The sequence below is a fragment of the Podarcis cretensis genome (assembly GCF_951804945.1).
Source record: "Podarcis cretensis genome assembly, chromosome: 11".
Taxonomy (NCBI): Eukaryota; Metazoa; Chordata; class Lepidosauria; order Squamata; family Lacertidae; genus Podarcis; species Podarcis cretensis.
In genome coordinates this window covers 19,587,937-19,609,177 of record NC_137180.1, presented here as the reverse complement: position 1 = coordinate 19,609,177, position 21,241 = coordinate 19,587,937, and the positions used below count along the sequence as shown (strand labels likewise).

General features: G+C 42.3%; 1 protein-coding gene across 5 annotated transcripts in view; it reads left to right on the top strand.

Moving 5' to 3' along the window:
* PRR16 (proline rich 16) overlaps nucleotides 1-21,241 on the top strand; it is a 150,011-nt gene that overhangs the window by 91,396 nt on the left and 37,374 nt on the right. For 4 of the 5 annotated variants that reach the window (XM_079995801.1, XM_079995798.1, XM_079995802.1 and 1 more), the window contains exon 2: nucleotides 20,199-21,097. In XM_079995801.1, the coding sequence (XP_079851927.1) occupies nucleotides 20,250-20,957 (708 nt within the window). In that variant the 5' untranslated portion in view covers nucleotides 20,199-20,249 and the 3' untranslated portion in view covers nucleotides 20,958-21,097. The remainder of the gene's footprint in view (nucleotides 1-20,198; nucleotides 21,098-21,241) is intronic. The other variant, XM_079995799.1, reaches the window with a different exon arrangement.

Sequence of the window (21,241 nt, the reverse complement as noted above, 5' to 3'; positions counted from 1 at the left end):
GCCCAACAACATCTGGAGAACCACATCTGGAGAAATTTTCTGTCCAGCTTTCCTTAATTAAGCTGCAGAAATTTTTATCACTGATTTATTCACACTAGGTCAAACAGCAAACTATGTATGTGCAGCAGTACCAGATTTGCAGCAGCAAGGTTTCTTAAAAATGTGAATTTAATTGGTTGAGCATTTTTAGTGAACTTCTTCATTACACTTTTCGGTAACTGTCAACAAAATCAACAGCAACAAAATGTCAAAACAACTGAAATTACCCATGAGATTACCCTCCATCTTCCTAGGATGTTTTTAGTACAGTTCTCAAGCTGCAAAAACACTGGCTCTTTGCTTTAGGCAAACCCACTGTGATAGTGGCAGGAATGTTGAGTTTGGACATGTACATCCCAGGTAACTTTAAAATCCCTGTTCAGCCATAAAGTTCTTGGAGTCATATTCTCTCTGCATAGCCTATCATACAGAGTTGCTACAAGGATAAAAAATTGAGTGCAAGCTGCTTGAGTACTTGTAGGTTTGGCAGTATAAATGTTGAATAAACTATTTTCACAAGGAAATTAACAGTAGAATGTAGATCTGCAGTGCAAGTGGATGAAATACATTCCATACTTTTTCATTCTCTTGCTATTGATGAAAAACAATTCTTGCATATAAATAGGGGAAGGGAAGTTGGTGATACTTTATGCACTGCAACATTTTCAGTTCAAGGGAAATTTATTTACGGTAGATAACCCTGAAAATCAATGTCTAATTCTATTACTGTATATTTTTAATGATGATGATGATGATAATCCCACCAACCACACATGGTTGATTTAGTATGCTTCAAAGGTTGGTTTACAGAGCATACAACAAATTCAGAAAGCAAATGGTGCAAATGTAAATTTAAGAAGGACCACTGCTTTCAGCAGTGATGATGAATACTAAGTAACATTAATTCAAGAAGCAATCAAGGTCCCTAACCAATTTTTCTATCTTGGTTTTGTTTTCCCTCTATAGAAAATTTCTGGTTAAGTTTTCTGAGATTTCCCCTATCAAAATGAACAATCATATAGAAGTAAAATAGGAGCTAATACCACGTTGCTGGTGTTCAAAAAGATTCTGACTGCAATGTGCAAAGGATTCCTTGTAATTTGTTTTTCTTCGGCAATACATAATGACACAAATCAGACTTTAGAGTTTATTTCTGAAACTAAAACCCATGAAGTAATATGGAAATAATATCTGCGTGCCTGATGGAATGATCTCCCCTGTTCTTCCCCTGCACATTCTTCTGATGGTTCCTCTAATCTAAGAGAAGGAATTTAGGGGAAGTGCAATGAGACGAGCAGGAGGGAAGCCCTGGTGCTACCAAGATTCCATGTGCTGGTTTCTACTAGTTACATCTGGCCTGGAGTGTGTCAGAAGAAAATGTATTTTAAATTTATTTTGAAACAAAATACTGAGGAATTCTAAAATACAAATTCAAGGCACAATATAGCATCATTAAGAACACAAAGATAAAGGAACACCCAGAGGAAATGTGAGTTGCAAGGGTTTCAAAGAAGCAGCTTATTGCAATATAGGTATGGAATAATGATCTGTGGCTAGAGATGTATTTTTTTGTTCTGCCCTGTGTTCCCCACATGCAGCGCTGTTTCCATTCCATTGCAGTTCGTCTTCCACCAAAGAAGATCTTCACTTCCCGCTGCAGCAAAATTACATAAATTAAGTTGCCATCACATTATTCCACCCCATTTATTTCAATGCAGGGAAAATACAATGCAAATTACTAAAAAAAGATGTAATCAATTATGCATTGTTTGCAGACACCAAGAGTACATAAGGATTGTATTTGCTGGATTGAGTTATGTTTTGGATAATGGACGAATAAGCAAACATTGGCAATTTCCTCCCATTGCCATTTTCATCAGAATTCTTCGATATCCCTCACTGTAGCATAGGCTAGGCTCTATAAAAAATTGCCCTGACAATCCACAGAGCTGAGGATGCCATCTGGGCAAAGTGCTTGTCAGACCTGTGGAAGAGATGTGAGCATATGCTTAATTTCCCCCTTGAAATGAATAAAACTGACAAGCGTTTAACTTTGCCTGGGTTGTACCCTAAATTACTAATGACTACATTTGGTTTTAATGCAGAGGGCTTGTATAAGAGATATTTGCCAGTATGATGTAATGGTCAGATTAGCACTAGGGAAAGGGAACTTCAGGCACACAGTCGCGAAGCTGATTGAATGACCTTGAGCTATTCTCTCTCAGCCTAGCCTACCCCAAAGGGTTGGTGTATAGACAAAACACATGAGGGGACAGCGCCATAGATGCCGCTTTGAGTTCTTTAGAGGAAAAGTGACTTATAAATGTAAAAAAGAAATACACTGTGCACTTCTAAGGGGTTTTCCTTCTATTGGAATTCTGAGCTCAGATGATGGCAGTTTTCTTTTTTTTGTCATTAATAAGACTTTCTATAATCTGTTCTAGCTGGTGGCGTTATTGTATTTCACTCTTCATGAATATTTCTGTCAAATACCAATTGAATTTTGTCATCTTATCTTTTGTAATTAATTGCCTTGGCTGCTGTTATGGATTCTTTGCTCTTATCCATTTCAAAGCTAATAGTTCACTTCAAGTTTGACCTGTCAATGTAAGCTCTCATTTTGTTGTAATCTTGCCTTTTCCCTTTGCTCTGATAGCTGTCTTGACATTCAGGGACGTATGGAGTGGCAGCAGGAGAGCTCGGTCCCCAGAGAGACGAGGCAGAATATGATTAACTTTACATTTTATTCCTAGGATATTAATTCAGGCTTCTCAGGTAGAACATTTTTTTTTATGTTAAAGTCATTTGCCTAGGAAGTTTTGCTAGAAGTTTTCCAGGAGGAAGGAACACAGCTGCTTTCAAGCATATAAGAGCTGCCCTTGCATGTTTTCAAATTGCCGCTGCAAACTTCATTGGGAGTGCAGTCTGAAAGCTCAGCCTCCTTTTTGTGAGCTACTTCTATGTTCACAGTTGAGAGATTTCCCCCTGTTGTTTTCTTGTCTCCTGCCTGGTGTTGTTTAGCTCCTAGTTACAGCCTTGTTAAAGGTGTTTAACTGCGATACTTTTACAAGGATCTTTTTAGTTCTTGGTACCATTTCAAGAATGATTTAAAGTCTCTCCTTTTTGGTTTCCTCTCCCTCTAGCAATTGTTTGGGTTGTGTTCAGTGTAGCACTAAAGCTTAGTCTCCATCAATGCAGCAGACGTTTGAAACCAAGCTCACCACAACAGAGATTAAAGCAAAACATTTTAACAGGATGTTGATGTCAGGGGCATGGCAGAGGAGGAGGTGCAGTGGTGGAGACTGCCTCTCCATCCTGACCCTTCCAGGGAGAAGGAAGAGGTAGACAGTATAAATTGACAACAGTGGTTTGTGGGAGGTCACAGCTCAGAGGCAGATGAGGGGGAAAGTTGGGAAATAATGGGCAGAGCCAGATCAGCAACTGGCTGACACATTGTCACTAGAAAGCATTCCAGACCCACCATCTCCCAGAACCCGGTGAGCCTTAAAAGTAGGAGAGCAAAGAGCTCAAAGACAGGGGGCACTTAGCAGCACCCGTAGAGGAGGTGATGATGGTGATGAATGAGAAAGTGGGAGAGAAAGGTGTGTGTGGAGATCCACTTGGGACAATGCCCTTATCCAAGAGGTTGAGTTCTATAGTCTCTCTCTGTAAAGTTTGAAATGAAAAAGGACTGTAAGAAACTTTTCCTTGTCTTTATACTTTCCTGGGCTATACCAGTCGGGAGTCGCTGGCAAATACCCTAACAGTTTAAAATCTAGCAAAGAAGAAGCAATACTTTCTGGGCCGAGTTCCAAAAGGATGGGGACACCACCCCCCAAAAAGGCACAAGGTTTATTGCAGCCACAAGTCTATTAAAGCTTGACAACAAGCTTGCAAGCAGGTCTTCAGATGCTGATCTTAAGGTTCAGGTGGGTTCATAGTGGTGCAGGTGGTCCTTCTATCAGCTTGGTCCCAAATCATGCAGGGCTTTAAAGATCACCACCAGCACTTTCAGTTGAGCTCAGGATTTATATGATGGAGTCAAGGAATGAATAGGCAGCTGATGCAGTTAGTACTGTATCGGTGTTACAAACTGTGAAGGTCTGGCATGCACAGGTGTAACAGCAACTGAATTTCTGCATTAGCTGAAGTTTCCAAACAAAAACAGCTCCATGTATGGTGCATTGCAGTAGTCTAGCCGGGGTATGACCAGGGCATGTGTAACTGAGGCAAGGTGCAAAACCCTATGCACACTTTACAGGGTTTGGTCCCAGTGACTCCTGTTTTATACTGAACTCTGAGGTGTACGGTACACAGGGACCACATCCTCTTAACTCATCTTGATTTTGTGCTAATTGTGAGTTTTCTCCTTGAGTAAGGGAGCTCCACTAGAACAAAGTGTTTGCAAATTCCCTTTAAGAATATTTTAAATTCATAAATATGACATTGTTCATTTGTGAAGCACAGCTCTTGCATATTAATTTTTTCACATCTGCACTTTGCTGTTAAGTTAGACGTTTAATTTATATTTAGTTCCTGTAAAATGGTTTTCTCCATGAGAGATAGTAATTAGTTTTGAGTGCCATAATAGTTGGAGGGAATTTCCAAAGAATTATGAACAGTTTCTGTGGTGGAGATAGAAGTATAGACCAGATATTCCTAGGAACAGGAATACATTAATGAATGAAAGTGTAAACAAATTAAAATGTGAGTTTCCTTATGTGATCAGCACCATGCATAAGGTATATAATCAAATGAAATGCATTAGAACTGAAGCAATGCATACTTCAGTAAAATTATTTCTATGGTGACTCTTGGTTTCAGGCTGATCTATCATATCCTCCCCTAGTTGCCCAACACATTCTCATTGAGGTTAGATTAAAATATATCTAAATGATTGAGCTGCATTAAATTATAATCCATAGCTATGTGGCAGCTTTCCTTGTAATTCCCTTTGCCTTAGTCATATTCCTGTTCTTTTGAAATTGACTTTACAATGTTACATCGAGATCTCATTACTGCCTTTGTGAATGATAAATATTTCTTAGGTGTAGCTGAGCTTTCTCTAGGATGGATATCATAGTTGCATTAATAGGAACATGCATTTAACTGTAGTTGTCATTGTAACTCTGATAGGATTAATGTGGAATTAGCCTTTAGGACTGCAACCAAAGAGTCGTTTCTTGCAAGAATGCAAGTAGAATTGAAGAGACCATTTACTGTGTGTGTGTGTGTGTGTGTGCCCACACACACTGACTGTGGCTTGGATCCAAACTGCGCATCCTTTGGTGGGAACATTCTAACAGTCAGCTAGTGTAGATCCACTTAGTTGACACTCCCTCTGGCCAATGGAAAGGAGGCTGTTTTGCCAATTCCCCCTCCTTCTGCAGCCCCTTGCAACCTCACAAAGTCTGCTGAGAGCATTAGGCAGCCCTCCAGAATAGTGTGGGATGGGAACTGTGGGCTACAGGGGAGAATTGCAAAAGCTGTCACTTGTGGCTTCTCCCTGCCTTTGTGGCTAGAAGAAGCCCTTCCATTCATAGATGTCAAAGTCTGGATTCAACTCAGTATTTGACTGGTCGGTTGTCCAGTTCACCCACCCTTCTCTGGAAATTGCAGAACCACAGGCTCATCCATCTTGTACTGCCTGATGGATTCCACTACTTCCAAAATAAGCAGCAAGACAGCAAGTAGCTCCAGTTCAGCTCTTTAAACTAACTGCTGGCAGAATAACCTGCGCTGAAACTTCCAAGACAGCAATGAAGCCATTAATGTGGTTGAACTTCCTACTTCGAAATGAGATTTTGTTTATACAAATGGGATCCCTGTGCAGAGTTTCTGAATTGCCCAAAGCATTATGGACAAGTTATTATATTGCTTTTCCCATGGTGCTCCAGTTTAATTAGCCATTTTCCTCGCCGTGTCAACAATCTCTCTCACACATCAGACTCTCAAGAGGCTCGGTATTTCTCGCCTGTTGCCACTCTGAAATTTAAAGTATCTTTCATCGTATTTGGCCACAAATACAAGCAGGAATCTTTTAACAGCCCTTTGCATAGAACTATCACGCTGTCTTAGGAGCCAAAGGTAGAATAGAATGGAATTAGGTTGTGATAATAACTGGATGCTTTTTGTTGGTTACCTGAGAAAGTCTATGACTAGTCCCTGCTTCACTAGTTGCAGGAATACTTTGTATTTCATATGCTAATCTTAGAGAGTCTGGTGTAATCGTCAGAGCTGCTTGTATAGCATTAGAAAGCAAGAAAATTATCTGTAATAACCTGTATTCTCTGTCATTTGAAGAATAGAATTGCATCACTTTGAAGCTTGGTGAATTAGCGAGCAATGCAGCATGCCTGCTTTCAGCACATGGTAATGTAAATCATTTTGAAGCACTCTATAGATTATTATTATGTTCCTACTTACCTATATGAATGCAGAGTGTGTGTTGCACTATGTTGTAATATGAAAAATTGTAATGTCCCTTTCATGTTACCAGCATAGTTATTTGGTTCTGTTATAGCTGAATAAACTATTAATGCAGATGTCTTGGATGCTAGAGTTATCAGCAAATTGACATGTTCAGATCTTTCTGCATGCAACTAGTTCTGGGCAACAAAGGAAAAGCTCCATGAAAAGAACATTAATTTCCTTCCCTTGTTGTTGTTTAGTCATTTAGTCGTGTCCGACTCTTCGTGACCCCATGGACCAGAGCACTTCTGTCTTCCACTGCCTCCCGCAGCTTGGTCAAACTCATGTTTGTAGCTTCGAGAACACTGTCCAACCATCTCATCCTCTGTCGTCCCCTTATTCTTGTGCCCTCCATCTTTCCCAACATCAGGGTCTTTTCCAGGGAATCTTCTCTTCTCATGATGTATCCTAAAGAAGCGAATCTCACTGTTGCTTATGCTGAAGCTCACTGGGTTGCACCTGCTGTAGAAACATTGCAGCAAAGTGCCTTTAAAATAGCATTTTAAAATATATACTACCAGCCTTTTACTTCCAGAGACAGTGTTGGATAAATGGTAGCAACAAAACCAATAAAGAGAGAAGAGGTAGGGGGAAATTCACATTTAAATTTAGTTAAGCAAGGGATGAGGGTTGCTTTATTCACAGTATTAATTGAGACTTAGCTGGAACTAGGGGCAGAGAAGCACAGATGGAACTGAGGTGATCTGACAAGCTAAGTGTCTGAGTCGATGGATAATGGGCTATAACTTAGAATTTCATTAAATAACACTCTCCCAGGTGCTTTTTAAAATAGCTTCTGGACTCTTCACTTGACCCATATTTCTTTTTTGGTGGCAGTCCATTGTCTATTGACCTTGAAGTGAACAATGCATTCCCCTCGTTATTAGCTCCATGTTCTCTGATAGTAAGGTAAAGGTAAAGGTAAAGGTACCCCTGCCCGTACGGGCCAGTCTTGACAGACTCTGGGGTTGTGCGCCCATCTCACTTAAGAGGCCAGGGGCCAGCGCTGTCCGGAGACACTTCCGGGTCACGTGGCCAGCGTGACATCGCTGCTCTGGCCAGAGCCAGAGCCGCACACGGAAACGCCGTTTACCTTCCCGCTGGTAAGCGGTCCCTATTTATCTACTTGCACCCGGAGGTGCTTTCGAACTGCTAGGTTGGCGGGCGCTGGGACTGAGCAGCGGGAGCGCACCCCGCCGCAGGGATTTGAACCGCCGACCTTTCGATCGGCAAGCCCTAGGCGCTGAGGCTTTAACCCACAGCGCCACCTGCGTCCCCTTCTCTGATAGTAGTGTCTCCAATTAAAAGGAGAAATTAATAGCTTTCCTTGCGGGGAGGGAAGGGTTGAATAATCAGTTGATATTCTCTCTAGGTTTGAAGAGTGCCTCTATTATGAGTTGCATTCAACAAACTTGTGCCATTTCTGCATGGACCTCCAATACGGCCCAAAATCTGTTCTGCAGGGTCTACCCAACCTTCCGAAGCAGATTGAGGAGACAGGGAAAGGCATAAGAAATCCTCTTGTGCAGGTGGAAGTCTCTGCCCTAATGGGAGAACATCATTGGATACATATGGTATAGTTTACTCCTTAAAAAAAAGGTAAAGGACCCTTGACAGTTAAGTCCAGTTGCAGACGACTCTGGGGTTGCAGCACTCATCTCTTTACAGGCCGAGGGAGCCGGCGTTTGCCCGCAGACAGTTTTTCCAGGTCATGTGGCCAGTATGACTAAGCCGCTTCTGGCGAAACCAGGGCAGCACACGAAAATGCTGTTTATCTTCCTGCTGGAGCAGTACCTATTTATCTATAGTGGTACCTCGAGGAACACCTCAGGTTACAAACGCTTCAGGTTACAAACTCCACTAACCTGGAAGAGTTACCTTGAGTTGAGAACTTTGCCCCAGGATGAGAACAGAAATCGTGTACCAGCGGCGCAGTGGCAGCAAGAGGCCCCATTAGCAAAAGCACGCCTCTAGTTAAGAACAGTTTCAGGTTAAGAACGGACCTCCAAAACGAAATAAGTTTGTAACTAGAGGTACCACTGTACTTGCATTTTTGGTGTGCTTTTGAACTGCTAGGTTGGCAGGAGCTGGGACAGAGCAATGGAAGCTCACCCCATCTCGGGCATTCAAACTGCCAATCTGATCGGCAAGCCGAAGAGGCTCAGTGGTTTAGACCACAGCTCCATCCGCGTCCCTAGTGTACTCCTAAAGACAGTGCTATTCTAAGAATTCTAACAATTAGTTTTTGCACCCCTATCCCCCACGCTTGCAATTGCACGGTTTTTTGTTTGTTTGTTTGTTTTCTATACACAACTATCTAGAGAGCATTTGTGGCTTTAAAGGCAGTGCCTTATAGATATGAAGAAATCTTTTAAAGTATTTTTTCCCTGAAGTTCTTTGATGTTAGCTTATGTAAGTATCACTCTTTTCTTTCATACTGGCCTATTCATTATTCACATAGTAAATATTTGATTTTACCTAGTTGAGCTTTTCCATCTGTATACGCTGAAAATCTCTACACTTTTTTTTAAAAACCCTCTACATGAACTAACTAACTGAGGTAAAAAACTCAGCTTTTTTATTGTCCAAGGAAAAAGATGTCTACTGAATAATGTTCTGAAAAAATCCTATAGTTCTGACTTGTTTGAAAGCCACATATACTTGGTTAATTCTCTTCCGTTTTTGGACTAGGAAGGTATAATCTAACATTCAGTTATGTGTTACTCAAACTTTTGTAGTCCACTGCTGCATGGTATACTGAATATTAGACTTTTGTGCCTAATATTTTGAGATGAAGTTTGAAAGTGAGTTAAAAATGTGTTTGTGTATATTTGTGTGCTGTATCATGTTTGTGTCAGACCTTTTAAGTACAGTTTTTATCATGATGTAACTTTTGAAAGTGGAAAACGTCTCTCTTACGGGTTTGTTTTTATCGCTTAAATACTATACAGAAACATTTGCTCCTTTGCTCAGTGTAAGTGAAGTCCATGGTCAAACTGTAACTACTTGCATCCAAAGCATATTACCGTATTTTTCGCTCTATAGGATGCACCCGACCATAGAACCATATCAAACAAGCAAATTAAAAATAGTTTATCTCCAACCTCTCCAAACGCCAGCAAAATCAAAGAAACAGATAAATAAGAACATACCCTCGCAATGCTGACACAAAAACTCCGCACGTACACTAAGCAAAAGAATGAAAAATCACTATCCCATTCTTTCTTCCCCCTCTCCCTACAACCTCATAATGTCTATGACAGCAGCGTCTCACACCAAATGCAACTGACATGTAGTAAAGACCCAATCAATTGAAAACAGAGACATTGTACCCTTGTTAAATAATAATAATAATAATAATAATAATAATAATAATAATAATAATTTATTATTTATATGCTGCCCATCTGGCTGAGTTTTCCCAGCCACTCTGGGCAGCTCCCAGCAGATTAAAAACAGAATAAAAAAAAATAAACATTAAAAACTTCCCTAAACAGGCCTGCCTTCAGATGTCTTCTAAAAGTCAGATAGTTGTTTATTTCCTTGACATCTGATGAGAGGGCGTTTCACAGGACAGGTGCCACCACCAAGAAGGCCCTCTGCCTGGTTCCCTGTAACCTCACATCTCGTAGTGAGGGAACCGCAACAAAAACCACAAAAATCTTTCAGTTAAACAACTGTATATAAAAAAAGCTTATTTCCTTAGTTTGTCCTCAGATTCTAGCAAAGAAATCATTGCTTTTGCCTCAGACACTTTTTTGTTAGTCTGGAGAAACCGAATCAAAAGCATACTGACCGCAGTCTTGTGAAAAGGGCAAGAAAAGCAAAAGGGCTAGGAGGGCTAAGGAAAGGGCAAGATAGCTCACCTCCCCACTTGTCCTGCAGGCACATGCCACATCACCTGTAATGCCCCCCCCTTTCACCCCACTTCGCAAAGATGCTGCCCACCACCAGCTTCTCACCACTGCTCAGGATGGTTTAGTGTTGAGTTAGTTTTAATTTTCTGTATTATGTGGCCGAATATATGCAGTGTGCATGTACAATGACATGTTTTAGAATGAACTTTCTTTCTCGAAGCAATACCTAAAATATATAGAGAATTTAAACATTCAAAAAAATAGATTTTTGCTTTACCATTTTACCATTGATGCATCAGCTCCTTAGATTTTATACATGTTGCAGTTAAGTGCGAAGGTGCAGGCCAAAGTAGTGTTAAGCATCTTCTCAGTTATAAGTGCACCCACTAAATACTTAAGACAAACCTAGCTTTCCATTGGTATTAAACTGCGTTCCAAATGTGGTTTCCAAGCAATGTCAGATTCATTGAGCTATACATCAGTGTCACTCGAGTCAGCACACTTCAGAAGATATACAACAGATATTATCTCCAACCTTTTAAGGCTAAGTTGCATTATCCTTTGTTTTATATTTATTTGCCTCCAAGATTCATGCATTAAGGGGTTGGTATTTATTCCTTAATACTACATAGCACTTATATCTCAGACACAAATGCAAATATAAGTGTAGAAGTTATCTCATAAAAACCACTAGTCATTCCTAGACAAACACTTAATCTACTCTGCATTCTATTGCTCTATTTTTCATCTTGTACCAGTATACTCATTGCCACAGTTGCAATCTCAGGTGAATTACTGCACAAACTCGGTTGCTCTGGATATGTGTGTAGGAGCACAGAACCAGAGGTGAGTTGCACTAATGCCCCACTTTGTCTAACCTCCTGCCCCCGCAGTGGCGTAGCGTGGGTTATCAGCACCCGGGGCAAGGCAAGTAATTTGCGCCCCCTAACCCATGGATTTGCGCCCCCTAACACGTTGATTTGCGCCCCCTAACCCATGGATTTCCCTAACCCCCAGATGTTGTGCCCAGTGCGGCCGGCCCCCCCTGCACCCCCACGCTACTCCACTGTGCCCCCGCAGTGCAATACTTTCTGCCTATCTAGTTGCTTTCATGTCAGCAAACGACACACACACTACAAGATGCCGTAAGGAGAAAATATACGGACTTGTAAAGAAGAGATGGCCAAAATTTTTTACTTTGAAATATCCCATGCTGCACAGTAATATGAAACAACTGGGGGGGGGGTGTTTCTTGCAAGGCATGATAACGATCTTTAAGATAAAGGATTATTCTCGGAGTAAATGAGTAACTGACAGTAATCATCGCTTAGTTTCCTGTGAGCTCTTCTTACAGTAATGTTTGATAGTATGGATACTCAAGTACAAAAAACATGTGCTGCTTATCAAGCATAATAGCTGCTTGAGTATATTGAGTAAATGGCCTCGGTCCAGAATACCTGAAGGAGCGTCTCCACCCCCATCGTTCAGCCCGGACACTGAGGTCCAGCTCCAAGGGCCTTCTGGCAGTTCCCTCCCTGCAAGAACCAGGCAGAGGACCATTTTGGTAGTGGCGCCCGCCCTGTGGAACGCTCACCCATCAGACGTCAAGGAAATAAACAACTATCTGACTTTTAGAAGACATCTGAAGGCAGCCTTGTTTAGGGAAGTTTTAAATGTTTGATGTTTTATCGTGTTTTTAGTCTTCTGCTGGGAGCTGCCCAGAGTGGTTGGGGAAACCCAGCCAGATGGGTGGGGTTGTTGTTGTTTAGTCGTTTAGTCGTGTCCGACTCTTCGTGACCCCATGGACCATGCCAGGCACTCCTATCTTCCACTGCCTCCCGCAGTTTGGTCAGACTCATGTTTGTAGCTTCAAGATAACTGTCCAACCATCTCATCCTCTGTCGTCCCCTTCTCTTTTTGCCTTCCATCTTTCCCAACATATTGGAGCCTCAGCTTCAGGATCTGTCCTTCCAGTGAGCACTCAGGGCTGATTTCCTTCAGAATGGATAGGTTTGATCTTCTTTCAGTCCATGGGACTCTCAAGAGTCTCCTCCAGCACCATAATTCAAAAGCATCAATTCTTCGGCGATCAGCCTTCTTTATTGTCCAGCTCTCACTTCCATACATCACTACTGGGAAAACCATGGCTTCAGTGGCGTAGCGTGGGGGGTGCAGGGGGGGCCAGCCGCACCGGGCGCAACATCTGGGGGTTAGGGTTAGGGGGCACAAATCCACGGGTTAGGGGGCGCAAATTACTTGCCTTGCCCCGGGTGCTGACAACCCACGCTACGCCACTGCATGGCTTTAACTATACGGACCTTTGTTGGCAAGGGTGGCGTATAAATAATAAAATTATTATTATTATAACTTTTGGGGTGGAGGCAGATTGCACTCTGTGTGTGTGTGTGTGTGTGTGTGAGAGAGAGAGAGAGAGAGAGAGATATTAGGACTGGATCAAGATCCTATTTCTGTACATTGTTAAAGAGGGAATATGGGAACAGATTTTTGCATGAACCCTTCATAGCCAGAACATGTATTTTGTATTTGAGCATCCATATGAGAGGGCACAAAAATTCAATGAGAAGCAAGTCTAAGATTTCTAAAGTTATCTCTGCTAGATAGAGGGGCGCAGGTGTTTCCTTTTTCAAGGTAAGAAGGCTGCAATGAAGCCATGCCTTAGCATAGAATGAATAGGTCAGTATGATACTATCTGATCATGTGGCTGACCTTCGACTTCTACCCTGAGGTAAAATTATTCTACCTTGTTTCTACTGCATTTTTATGTTCAGGTTGCTTTGCATCAAAAACAGACAATATTTATGCCTTTTTTCTTTTCTTTTTAAGCTGAAGCCTGGAGAAACTGCCTCATCTTGTGGAGTTTTTGATTTGGGTTTCAGGACTTATTCAACTAGAAATTAAGATGTAAATCGTGTATCGTAGTTATGAAATTGGAATGCCTAACCCTTAAGACTTAAAGCAAAGGAAGAGTGCTTTAAAATCAGTGCGGTGGAAATAGAGGGTAGGAGGTGGCTATATTGTTCTGTATCGAAATGTTATTAAAGTGTTGAAACTTTTGAAATTCAAAATATATTTTTAAAATTTCTGCCAGAATTACAGTCCAGTATATTTAATTTATCAGAGTTCTCTTATACTTAAACAGATTGTTCATGTTCCTGTTTGTGTGTGCAGTGCTGCGGAAGGAAGAAAATGAAATTTCACATGTGTGCACCCATGCAAATGCAACTGGGCAGGACAGGCTATAGGAACTTAAATGGGTGTAATTTGTCAGTTTGCATTTCTTAGTGCAGAAAGTATTGATCTGATGTGTAGAGATATTTCCTATTCTACTTAATTCAAGAAACTTCTAGAAGCTTCTCTGTGTGAAAGAAACAAGCAGAAGGTTCATGATGTTTGGGTTATTCCTTCAGAGAAACTGAGTACAGCTGGTTTAAACTGATTCTGTTATCTCTTTCTGTCAAGGTCATGCTGACTATAAAAGTAGAGCCAGAAGGAGCCTGGGTTTCACTTTCACTTTCAATTCCTTCTGGTGTGGTGTTCTTTATAAAGTACAGTGGTATCTTGGGTTACAAACACCTCGGGTTACAAACACTTCGGGTTACAGACTCCACTAACCTGGAAGTAGTACCTCAGGTTAAGAACTTTACCTCAGGATGAGAACAGAAATTGTGTGAGGGTGGCGTGGCAGCAGCAGGAGGCCCCATTAGCTAAAATGGTTCCTCAGGTTAAGAACGGACCTCTGGAACGAATTATGTATGTAACCAGAGGTGTCACTGTATGCTTAGTATTAAGGTTTTAGTCTTATTTATTAAGTTATTGTAAGTTTAAGTCTGCTGCAACTGGATTTCTTATGGACAGTGCCAATCCTGAATGTATCAGATTTGTGACCATTATGCCCATTTGCCTTCTGTAGCAGTATAGCTCTGCTGGGTGAAATATCAATTGCCTCTGGTCTATTTTGGGGGGATCCTGCAATGTGTTTTAAGTATTTACTCTGCTAACTATACGTTGGAATCCGCTCTGGATCAATATTTAGTAAAATTCCATTGCAGCAATTGCCTCCTTATTATTGTGAACTTGATAGTATCACCCCTGAATGTAAGCTAAATGGCCAAATCTTATGAAGCTCTTCCACTCAGGGTTATGAGATAGTTCACTATGAGAGAAATAGGCTGAGGTATGGATGAGGATTATACCGGGTCACACATTTTGGAGAGCTGGTACTAATTGGTGTACACCAGGCATAGGCAAACTCGGCCCTCCAGATGTTTTGGGACTACAACTCCCATGATCCCTAGCTAACAGGACCAGGGATGATGGGAATTGTAGTCCCCAAACATCTGGAGGGCCTAGTTTGCCTATGCCTGGTGTAGACTAACCGGCTGTCCTCTGCAGGGTATCTTGAAGACTAGCTCTACTGTATACAAAACTGAGCTAGATAGGAAGACTTATATGGTACAAGGCAACTTCCTTTTTGTACATTCAAAAAGTGCTCACCATCTCTGGATAGCAGGGCTGGGAAGGACGCCTAATAGAGATATTAGGCAGCTACTACCACCTGAGTAGGCAACACAGGGCTAAATTTGCCAATGATACGAATCAATACAAGGCAGTTCCATATCCTTGACAGACAATATTCTGCTTCTGTTGAAGTTGCAATGATGCTTTTGAACATTTAACTGGATTTGGAGGCTCCATATATCAAGCCTGCAGTGTCACATCCAGATGGATTTAAGGGCATGTTTGCTCAATGAATATTAGCACTGAAGTTTTTCCCCCTGTCTGCATCAGATTGCAAAAAATGGAGTTTGTCAAGAACTGGCAGGCAACAATACGTGACTGATGTACTGCATTTGGCTTGGTAGGTCGCTCACTGGGCAGACCCAACTTGTAATGTCATTTGTCAATCAGAGCTGGGCCTTCTGGAGCTTGGTTTGATTGGATCTAGAATTAGTTTGCAAACCCAAAAGCACACAAATGAAAAATAGGTTGCATTGGATGGAATTTGCATATTAAACATCATCAGCATTGTGGCTGTGATTGCATACACGCAGCATTTTGTTCTAGTATCAAAATGGAGACTGAGTAGTTGTTTTGTCCAGATACAGTCTGGATCTATTTCGTATTGCTTGCCCCTGAAATGCATTTCTTGAGAAACTGGGTTCATTTCTGAAATATACTCACAGTCCTACAGTGATTTCATGTTTTTTATTGCAGCTTGTAAAATAGTGATTGAATTTCCCCCCAAACCTCCGGCTTTTATATACATTCTTTACACAATGAGTCCCGTCTGACTGACTGATTCTGCTTCCGTTCTGGAGCCTGATTGGGCTGCTACTGCAGGCCAATCAGTTGTTGCATTCTACGATCCTACCAGCCTAATAGGCTGATTAACTTCCTCCTGGGGTCTGATTGGGCTGCCTCTGCAAGCCAATCAGTTGTTGCATTCTAGGATCCTACTTGCCTATTGTTCTAGGATCCAAGCTTGTTGTTGTTGTTGTTTAGTCATTTAGTCCTGTCCGACTCTTCGTGACCCCTTGGACCAGAGCACGCCAGGCACTCTTGTCCTCCACTGCCCCCCGCAGTCCAGTCAAACTCATGCTGGTAGCCTCAAGAACACTGTCCAGCCATCTCGACCTCTGTTGTCCCCTTCTCCTTGTGCCCTCCATCTTTCCCAACATCAGGGTCTTTTCCAGGGAGTCTTCTCTTCTCATGAGGTGGCCAAAGTATTGGAGCCTCAGCTTCACGATCTGTCCTTCCAGAGAGCACTCAGGGATGATTTCCTTAAGAATGGAGAGGCTTGATCTTCTTGCAGTCCATGGGACTCTCAAGAGTCTCATCCAGCACCATAATTCAAAAGCATCAATTTAGAAGTATAATATTTGGAAAGTACAAAATAAGGTATGAAACAAGGTAATAATTTGCTGATATTTTTAATATAAATAATGCAGGGTAAAGGAGATTTGAGGAAGTCCAGTTAGTTATATATAAAAAAAATTGTATTGAATGGTTGGTTTTTTTCTTTTTCTTTTTTATTTTTTACTTCTTTCTATATTGTTTTTTGGTGCATTTGTTCTGGCTTTTTTGTGTACTATTTTTTGGTGAAGGGATCTTGTATGTATATTGTGTACTATGAAAATTTAATAAAATATTTATATATATTAAAAAAAAAGAATGGAGAGGCTTGATCTTCTTGCAGTCCATGGGACTCTCAAGAGTCTCCTCCAGCACCATATTTCAAAAGCATCAATTCTTCGGCGATCAGCCTTCTTTATGGTCCAGCTCTCACTTACATACATCACTACTGGGAAAACCATAGCTTTAACTATACGGACCTTTGTTGGCAAGGTGATGTCTCTGCTTTTTAAGGTGCTGTCTAGGTTTGTCATTGCTTTCCTCCCAAGAAGCAGGCATCTTTTAATTTTGTGACTGCTGTCACCATCTGCAGGGCAGGATCCAAGCTTAGTACATAACAATTTCAAAAATAAAATCTCGTTTCAGATTGACTCTGAATTATGCTGTGTGTCCATCTGGAAGCAGATGCAGGTGATTTTGGCAATGGAGATGGTGGTAAATCCCCATTTGCCCAGTGGTGTTATGGGTGAGGCCATATACCAAGACTGAGATTTCCACTTTCTCCTTCATTCAGCTGGAATATTTTCAGGGAAGAAAAGGCATGGAAAGGGGGAATGTTTTCAAATGAGTGTCAGGTAACCTCACCAACTGTTGTGGACGGCAGGGTCTTGAATTAATCTAGATTGTAAGTGGCATGTTGAGAATTAGCATGAACAATTGCAGGTGGAAAAAATATACACTTTTGTGCTACAGAAGGCTTAGCATGTGTTAGCCTGCTGTGGTCCTTGATCACATGTACTACTTGCAGACCTAACCAAGGGTAATTGTTGCTTATTTCTGTTATTTCCACTCCTCCTCCAAATGAAATGAATTTTAAGCGATTTCATAAGACATACCGTATTTTTCACCCTATAGGACGCACTTTTCCCCCCTCCAAAAATGAAGGGGAAATGTCTGTGCGTCCTATGGGGCAAATGCAGGCTTCGGGCAGATGTCCGCAAGCCTTGCACGCCCGGTGGGAGGTCCGGCCGGGCTCGCAAGGCTTGGGGCGGCAGCCTGCAGCCCGAAGCATGGGGCGCACTGCACAGCACGCCCCATGTTTCGGGCAGATGTCTGCAAGCCTTGAGCGCCCGGCGGGAGGTCCCGCTGGGCTCGCAAAGCTTACGGGCGGCAGCCTGTTCTGGGGGCTGGGGTCGGGGGAAGCTCCCCCGACCCCAGCCCCCAAAACAGGAGCCAGAGAGATGCCAAAGCTGCGCGCAGTTTCGGCATCAGTCTGGGAGCTTGCGGGGCTGGGGGCGGGGGAAGCCCGAGCTTCCCCTGACCCCAGCCCCCAGAACGGGAGCCAGAGCGATGCGTGCAGCTTCGGCATCGCTCTGGGACCCGTTCTGGGGGCTGGGGTCGGGGGAAGCTCAGGCTTCCCCCTCCCCAGCCCCGCGCCTGGGGTCGGGGGAAGCTCAGGCTTCCCCCTCCCCAGCCCCGCGCCTGAGGGGGGAATAATTTTTTTCCCTTTATTTCTCCCCCCCCCCCCAAATCTAGGTGCGTCCTATGGGCTGGTGTGTCCTATAGGGCAAAAAATACAGTAATCACTGTAACCTTAACAATGGCTCTGTTGTACCCTTCATTGAGCTAAATTATTGGATACTTTAGACCAGGCATGTCCAAAGTCCGCTTGGGGGCCTAATCTGGGCCCACCAGTCAGTTTAATCCTGTCCTTGTGGCAGTTTACTTCCTGGGGTAAAATCCGAAAAAAGGTCAACAACTTCAATCCTAAAAAAAAGGTCACATATGTTCACTTCATGAAATCTGGTCCTCTTTGAAAAAAGTTTAGACACCCCTGCTTTAGACATTTTCAATTCATGCAAATATTGTCAACGCTTACCAATGGTTAGAAATTGGAACAAATGCAACACACACCTGTCAAAAATAACTGTTTGAAGGTATCATATCAGTTATCTCAAAAAGGCATTGTGTTAATGAAAACCACATTATTGGACTTGGTATACAAAAAAGGCTTTAGTAGGTGACCTTTATAACCTGACATACTGTAGTAATTTATGAACGGGTGTGAACTGTACACTGTGGCAAACTATAAATATGCAAGTTTTGAATTTAATTAAGTTAAATTAGAGGATGCAGTAGTGAAAACAAAGCAGATGCGACACATAGAACAATAACTAAAAACAGTGGGGAGGGAATCCACTTATCTATAATTCTCACATCTTCTGATTTGGGAAATGGTCTGCTTAGAAGAAAAAAATGTGAAATATATGTACAGCCATATTTTTCTGCAATTGCGTAAGAAACTACAGTGACCCTGAGAACTTGAAATGTAATCCTTTTTCTATGCTCTGAGAGAATATGAAAGAGCTGAGAAATGAGGGGGGGGACTTTAAACGTTCCCCCTTCTTTGTATTCAAATAGCTGTAAACCAATCTTTAATCTTTTTAATATTTTCTTTCTTTTCTTCTTTTAAAAAAAGACTTGGTTAACATTCTCTGCAGAGATGGAAAACAGCAAAAGGATAATTGCTTGAAATTATTTGCACATACATTTTGACTTTCTCTGGCAGTTTTTTCCCCTCCCCCCTTTCCCCATGTTGCCTATTTTTCAGCCAGCTTAGCAAAAGAATTTGGCCACAATCACCTGGGATGCTTCACCTTATTGGAGGAGAGTCATGCAAGAGTATGTGCTCTGAATGAACAGTATCCCAGTCTCACTCCTGCCATCTCCAGCCAAAAAATTTTTAGCAGTAGGGAATGTGCAATTGTTCTGCCTAAAATCAGGGACAGATTCTGCCCTTCAGATGACACAGTACTGGGCTAGGTGGTTTAAAAGGATCACTTGGGATATGGAAGCATAGAAAAAGAAGGAAAAGCCTCAAAATGATGCCAAAAGTAGGAATGTATAGAATATACAATAGGCTTAGCATATTTTGGTGGAAACAACAGAGGTGAGTGTTTGAAGGAGGAAGGGAGAGATCCTGAGGGTGAACAAATTGAAACTTAATCCAGACAAGACAGAGGTGCTCTTTTTGGTCAGTTGGGAGCAGAACAGGGAATAGGGATTTAGCCTTTGCTGGAAGAGGTAGCACTCTCCCTGAAGTCACAAGTTCACGTTTTGGGCATGCTCCTGGTTTCTGAGGAATTTAAATAAGTACAGTGGTACCTCGGGTTACATACACTTCAGGTTACATACGCTTCAGGTTACAGACTCCACTAACCCAGAAATAGTGCTTCAGGTTAAGAACTTTGCTTCAGGATGAGAACAGAAATCATGCTCCCGCGGTGCGGCGGCAGTGGGAGACCCCACTAGCTAAAGTGGTGCTTCAGGTTAAGAACAGTTTCAGGTTAAGAACGGACCTCTGGAATGAATTGAGTACTTAACCTGAGGTACCACTGTACACAGAATATTATTTTTACATTAAACAGAATTTAGAACACAAAGAACCACTATTCTGTGAAACTGCATGTTCAGTTTTTATGCCTTATACCAGCCACCCCCCAACCTGATGCCCTCCAAACGTTCTTGGACTCCAGCTCCCATCATCACTGACCATTGGGCATGCTGGCCGGGGCTGGTGGAATATGTAGTCCAACAACACCTGGAGGGCACTAGGCTGTGGAAGCCTTCCTTGAACCTTTGAGCGAAGGCAAAGATGATGGCGAGCGGGCTTGCCTTTCCTTTACCCCCACCCACCCCCCAGTTTTTTATTACAATTTGTGTTTGGTTTCCATGCAGGTGGTTGACCAGATTGACACCCTGACTTCTGACTTGCAGCTGGAGGATGAGATGACAGACAGCTCAAAAACGGACACGTTGAACAGCAGCTCAAGTAGCACAACAGCATCCAGTTTGGAGAAAGTCAAAGTCCGAGCCAACGCACCGCTCATCAAGCCCCCGGCCCACCCGTCTGCCATTCTCACCGTGCTGCGGAAGCCGAACCCACCGCCCCCTCCTCCGCGGCTGACTCCAGTCAGGTGCGAAGACCCTCATAGGCCAGTTATCCCTGCCAACCCTGTAAAGACTAATGGGACTCTACTACGAAACGGAGGCTTACCAGGTGGACCAAATAAAATTCCCAATGGGGATATATGTTGTATACCGAATAGTAACTTGGACAAAGTCCCGATGCAGCCTCTGATGCACAGGTCTGAGAAAGACAGGTGTTCGCAGCCTGGAACGCGGGAACGGGTACGATTTAACGAAAAAGTCCAGTACCATGGCTATTGTGCAGACTGTGACGTTCGGTATAATATTAAAAACAGGGAGGTTCACTTGCACAGCGAACCTGCCCACACGCTGGGAAAGCTTCCTCACCAATGCCCTCCCTTGCCACCACCACCTCCTCCGCTTCCTCCTTTTCCGTTAGAAAATGGAGGGGTGGGAATAAGCCCCAGTAGTAGCTTTCCTCCTCTCAGACCTGCAACTGTGCCTCCACAAACTGCACCAAAACCCCAGAAGACCATCTTGAGGAAATCGACCACTACAACAGTGTGATGTATCCCACTTGGAAAACTCTCTTGTTTTTTTCCTTATGTATAAAACATGAAAAAGGTAATGAGCACTTTCTACTCAAGCAATAAAAAGCCCAAATATATTACACCCTTACTTCGATGAAGTGGCATAAAAATCACATGGTGAGTACAGATAAAGCTGGTGTCCGATCTACAAACACATTTCATGATTGAAAATTATAATTATCATTGTGTAGGTGATCACTGGTATTTTTTTTTTTTATATTATTATTATTATTATTATTATTATTATTATTATTATTATTT